The sequence below is a fragment of the Solanum tuberosum genome, unplaced genomic scaffold, assembly GCF_000226075.1.
Source record: "Solanum tuberosum cultivar DM 1-3 516 R44 unplaced genomic scaffold, SolTub_3.0 scf00144, whole genome shotgun sequence".
In the NCBI taxonomy this organism is placed as follows: domain Eukaryota; kingdom Viridiplantae; phylum Streptophyta; class Magnoliopsida; order Solanales; family Solanaceae; genus Solanum; species Solanum tuberosum.
The window spans coordinates 900,503-905,848 of record NW_006239074.1 but is presented as its reverse complement, the minus strand read 5'-3'; the positions used below and the strand labels follow the sequence as shown (position 1 = coordinate 905,848).

General features: G+C 32.8%; 1 protein-coding gene across 5 annotated transcripts; it reads left to right on the top strand.

Moving 5' to 3' along the window:
• Positions 1 to 739: 739 nt before the first annotated feature.
• On the top strand, positions 740 to 4,698 carry LOC102586175 (uncharacterized). 5 transcript variants are annotated; one of them, XR_001474086.1, is made up of 5 exons: positions 740 to 986; positions 1,110 to 1,241; positions 2,918 to 3,017; positions 3,513 to 3,677; positions 4,115 to 4,698. XR_001474086.1 is itself a non-coding variant. In XM_006352847.2 (4 exons), the coding sequence occupies exons 1-4, from the start codon at positions 2,631 to 2,633 to the stop codon at positions 4,510 to 4,512; spliced, it is 849 nt and encodes a 282-aa protein (XP_006352909.1). In that variant the 5' UTR covers positions 2,363 to 2,630; the 3' UTR covers positions 4,513 to 4,698. The 5 variants fall into 5 exon arrangements, 3 of the variants coding, with proteins under 3 accessions (XP_006352909.1, XP_006352910.1, XP_015166602.1); XR_001474085.1 differs by having other exon boundaries at positions 2,714 to 3,017; XM_006352847.2 differs by lacking the exons at positions 740 to 986; positions 1,110 to 1,241 and having other exon boundaries at positions 2,363 to 3,017; positions 4,115 to 4,355; positions 4,457 to 4,698.
• Positions 4,699 to 5,346: the final 648 nt, after the last annotated feature.

Below are 5,346 nucleotides of genomic sequence, written 5' to 3'. Positions count from 1 at the left end.
GACCTGGGTTCAATGGAGTCCTCGAAGTTTTCAGTCGACAATAATAACCACACTTACATACATCAACTTCTTCGATATTCACTGAACTTTGCGACATTTGATAAACGAAAATGGCTTTATTTAGAAGAGAGAAACGTTGGATATTTAGAGAAAGAAGAGAGAATTGGGGATTTAGGGTTCTAAAATGGATTTGGGGGAAGAAGAATTGAGGATTGTATATCCAAGTTAAAATTTTAACGTTGGATGTCTTAAATGCAGGATAAAAAATGGGAGAAAAAACAATTCACGCTCCCCATTTGCGTGAATCACAAACGATTTCCCAACAGATTTATTTATATTAATAAGTAAGTGCATTATTCTTTCTTTTCCGTAATCTCCTTAATATTATGCTTTTAATGGAAACAGAAAAAATCTTAAAATTTTATGTTTATATAATAATATTTCTTTACAATTTTTTACATTGCATAAATATTGCTTTTATATTTATAATGTTAATAAACGGTAACTTTTAAAACTATTTTATATAACTGTTTACTGTTTTTTTTTTTAAAAAAAAAACTGTTTTACATTGTTATTTTCTTTTTAAAAATTAAAAATAATTAAGTTATTTAAATTGAATTTATTATTTAAATTAATTAAAGATAATAAAATTAAAAAAATATTGTAGTGCTAACACGCGTCTTTTTTCTTCTCCTAATAAAAGAAAGGACAATTTTAAATCCTTTTCTCCATCCATTCTCTCTTTCCCATTACAGCACCGCCTCTTTTTAGTTTTCTCCCACCGGAATGGATCAACTGTTTCATAGCTTCCTCCTCTTCACTGTCTCCATCCATCCATAGCAAAAAAATGAATCTAGAGGTATTCCGCTCAATCTAATGGTGTACAATCTCCCTTCGGCTAACACACTCTCCCATCCCTATCTTTAATTTTGTTGTGCTTCTTCAACTTAATTGTTCTCGCCAAATTTGCATTTAATCATTTCTGGGTGAGTTCCATTTTTACTTTATTATTTTCAAATTTTCCGTTTAGCTTCAAACTATTAGGTCATGAAGAATCTGCATTTATAATCTTTTCCTGATTTTCTGGGTTTATCTTTAGGACTGTATAGGTAATGACTAATGACGAGGACTACTGAACAAGCTGCTGCAGTAATTGCGAAGTTGTTGAAGAAGGTGACGGTTCATGGTCACCACGGTTTGGGCGGCCATTGCTGATCATTTCGATGATTCGAAAGTTTTTGGTAAAATTCCTATTTCTCCAATCTAATAAAATATTAGAAGAAGCTCAAAAGTTATTTTTTTTAAAAAAAAAATTTATATGCCAGTTAGTGTTGCATTACAGATGGCGTAGTGAGGGATTCTTGGGGTGGGACAACTTTTGCTCAACTACTATTGAAAATTGTATGCGTTAGATAATTTCCGAAATTGAGTGTTGCCGAAATCGAAACCCTAGATCGGATTAGTCAATTGCCAGACGCACTCCTTGTTCAAATTCTCTCTCTTTTGCCGACAAAGGATGCATTCACAACATGCCTTGTATCTAAAAGGTGGCACTTTCTTTGGACTTTTGTTTATAACTTAATTTTCACTCAGGAATCCTACAGAGTTTTTTATGATGAGAATTGTAGCCTGAAAATTGAAAAGTTTGTATCCTTTGTTAACCATGTATTAAATGGTTTCGTTTCTTCCAAAATAACAAAATTTGAACTCGACGGCACAAAACTTTTTAACTATACCTCTCAAATTAAACGATGGCTTAGTTTTTCTGTTGAAAGGGAAGTGAAACATGTTGTATTCTTGTCCTCCTACACACATGCTTGTGTATTGCCTGAATCTTTTTGCAACTGTTCGTCGTTGATAACATTATATCTGAGACAGGGGCGGCTCAACGTGATTGGGGGCCTAAAGCGAAATTTCAATTCGGGGCCTAAAATATAATCAAACTTCATATACATATTTATTCAAAAATTATTTTTCTTACACTATTTAGATGAAAATTATTAGTATTTTAATATTATTTTTTTAGTTATTAGTTTTAGGTAAGATTTTATCAACTCAACATTGAAAAACATCATTTTAGTGAGACAATTATTATATGAATTGTTAACATAATTATACAAGTAATAAGTTGATAAATATTAAATAGAGATAAGATTTAGAACCATAGAATTTGATGCAAGAAGTTGATGACTTGGTATACCCCATTTTAATATGATTGTAGTAATGCTTGAAACTAAAATTTAAAATGAAATAAAAAAGAATTTGTAATTCACTTTGTTCAACACTTTTCACTATTAATTCTTATTTTTAACAAAGTACAAAAGATGTTAAAGTGGGTAAAATAAAATATTTTTAAAAAATTATACTTTTTATCATAAATAATCAATTTTTTCTATAAAAAATTTAACACATAATTTATTCTTGATAAAACCTTGGAGCTCCCGAAATTTGGTGGCCTAAGGCAAAAGCCTTATTTCCCAAAGCATAGAGCCGGCCCTGATCTGAGACAGTGTTGTTTTAATGATGCGGGTATAGTCTGGAAGTTTCTAAAGAGCCTAAAGCTGGAGAGTGTAATCTTAAAAGATGATGAAATTTTGAACTTACTATCAGGTTGTCCTGCATTGGAAAGAATGGAATTAGATGATGTTGGGGGTTTTCATTGCCTAAAAATTAATTCTTCAAAATTCAAGAGACTTAATTTGAAAAATCACAGGTTACCTCATGATATCAATGATCGTTCCTTTGAGATTTATGCCCCGTATCTGGAGCATTTGGAAATTTCAGGAGATCTTGGGGATCTTCAGTGTAGGCTTGTTGACGTGTCCTCCTTGGTTAATGCTAAGGTTACTTTCTACATTTCATGTATCAAACACATCCGACATGAACGTAAGGAGTTTATTAGTGTTGATGACTACAGCTGTCATGACTATCATCAAAGTTTTAGCGTTCTCGCCCGAGATTATCTTCAAAAGTTGAGTTGTGCAACTGAGCTAACGATCGGATCTTGGTTCACAGAGGTTAATTTTTAACTCCTTAAATATAATTGTTTGTATTTTTTGGATGGTTGGTCTAAACTTGACAATGTAAATGATATAGATTAAATATTAAACCTCATTAGTGCAATGATGTAGATAACACATGGTGCTGTCAAGTTATTGAAATTACCTTACCTTTCTAAAAATATTTCTTGATATCTGACCGTAATTTTTAGCACAGTTGCAGAGTGTAAACATTTTACAATTGAGAACCTTTTGGATGAATTTCACTAAAGCAAGTTGACTAATTACAAAAACGTGTGGACAGTTGTGTCTTTATACAATCCTTTTGTCGCAGTTCAAAATTAGATATTTCTTTTATGCAAAAGAGCTATCTAGAAACGAGTATTTGTTTACATTGATGATGTTGCTTTAGAGTGTTTAGACAGTTAGATTTTGTCACAAGATTATATTTTCTTTTTTGTTTGTTGTTGCTTTCTCCATTCTTTACTAGTTTCACTGAGATTGCTGCACCAGGTCCCATGCATGTTGCAGTTCAATGGATTGCTGGTTCCAGAGTTGAAATGCAAATATCTATCACTAGAACTGTGTATAGAAAACTTTGATTTGAATGGAGTAGCTGGACTTTTGGGAGCTTTGCCTCATGTGGAGACTTTAAACATATACATGACAGAAAATCTCGTAACTTTCTGAAACTTTTTCTTGTCTTTTTATATCTATTCATTTAACTAATGATTTTAACGCCTCCATCCGTCCCCGTTCCCGTCCCCGTCCCTCTCCTTCTTAGCTAGTTGTTTCTAAAGGAGAACGCAAATATATCTTTAATTATCAATGAGAAGCTTTACTTTTGTCATTGTAAAGCTACACTTCGGTATGGATATCTTGTTGCTTTCTTTGTGGCATATGTTCTCTGAAAGAAGATGAATTTTGCACTATAACTCTTTACTTTGGTTACCCTATGCCATTGATAGGAACAATCAGTATTATCATTTTCCAAGTGTCGTTATGATTAGTTGGTTCTGAAACTTTTTAGTACAGGACACTAATACTGTGAAATAATCAATTTCCATAAGGCTGACTTGCATTTGGTTGGTCCTGATTAGTGTCTTTGTTTCCAGCTTGATAATTACTTTTGCGACTTTGAGGAAAACAATACCGATCTGCAGAGTTGGATTTCAAGCATTGTGTTTCCCAACCTCAAGAATATTACGATTGTCAACTCCATCCTGGTGTGTTTAAACAGGCAAAAAAGAAAACGGGGCTTTCGCAGACTTGTTAAACTTTCACAACTTCTGTTAAAGAATGCAACGATTTTGAAGAAGTTTCTTGTCATATCAAAGAGCAGAATGTGCAAGAAATGTAAGAAATGTTTAACAAACTGTTGGTGCAATTTTTTCTCTGGATTGTTTGACAAGTTGTATCCCTCAAGATCCTCCACCAATGCCAAATTTATCTTGCAGGTTCAAGTTTTCCGGGACTAGACTACAAATTGATTAGCTTCAGCAATCATGATTAATTACTCTTCTTTTGAATTTGCCTTTATACCAAATGTTATGATAGTTTTGTTTCTCGTGAAATTGTTGTTCGTTGCATTTTAGATATTGTGCATGTTGAGATTTACTTGCAACTCTTGTTTGTTGGACCTATAAACATGTGTAAATCTGCAAACCATCTTTTTAATGATAATTAGCATATTATGAAACGTTGTTTTTTTTATACCTTGCTTTATTAATAGCATTAAAATCTATATCTAGAGAGTAGGGGTCCCTCTGTGAGCCTTTTTTCTACATTGTTTACCTCAAATAATAAATACTTACTGGTTTCAATTTGTTTGGTCATAGTTTGACTTGGTATGAAGTTTAGGAGCCTATTGATTTCTATAAACAACTTATGCAACTTAGAAACTAAACGGAAATATGCAAAATGACTATTAGAAAAAAAAGAGAACCAGAAATTTTTCATCTCAAAGCAGAGGGATCTTTTTTATAAGCAGATGAGTTGCCAAAAGAGTTTTTTTCCTACCCCTTCCCCTTGCATCAGCCATCAACCAAACACATGTTTAAAATTTCATCAAAATTTGATTTTGCCAAATATATTTAAGAATTTATGGTCCAACACTAACTAAATAGATGAAATACAGAAGTTGTGGAGAGGTCATAATTTGGGCAATTATCAATGCCATGTTCTACCACTGAGCTATTATCATTCAAGGGCATGTTCTACCACCGAGCTAGTAGCCCGTCGTTAGAGGTCTCCTATGCATAGCGACAAAAAATTCTCATCCATCTTTCCGTTTCTTATCCCTATGTGGGGAACATGGAGACATAAATAGGGCGTACTATCAACTTGC

Coding starts and splice junctions, on each gene's coding strand:
- LOC102586175 (XM_015311116.1), top strand. CDS start 2,631: ATGGAATTAGATGATGTTGGGGGTTTTCATTGCCTAAAAATTAATTCT. Junction 3,018..3,512: donor TCGGATCTTGGTTCACAGAG/GTTAATTTTTAA, acceptor TTGCTGCACCAG/GTCCCATGCATGTTGCAGTT. Junction 3,678..4,114: donor TATACATGACAGAAAATCTC/GTAACTTTCTGA, acceptor CTTTGTTTCCAG/CTTGATAATTACTTTTGCGA.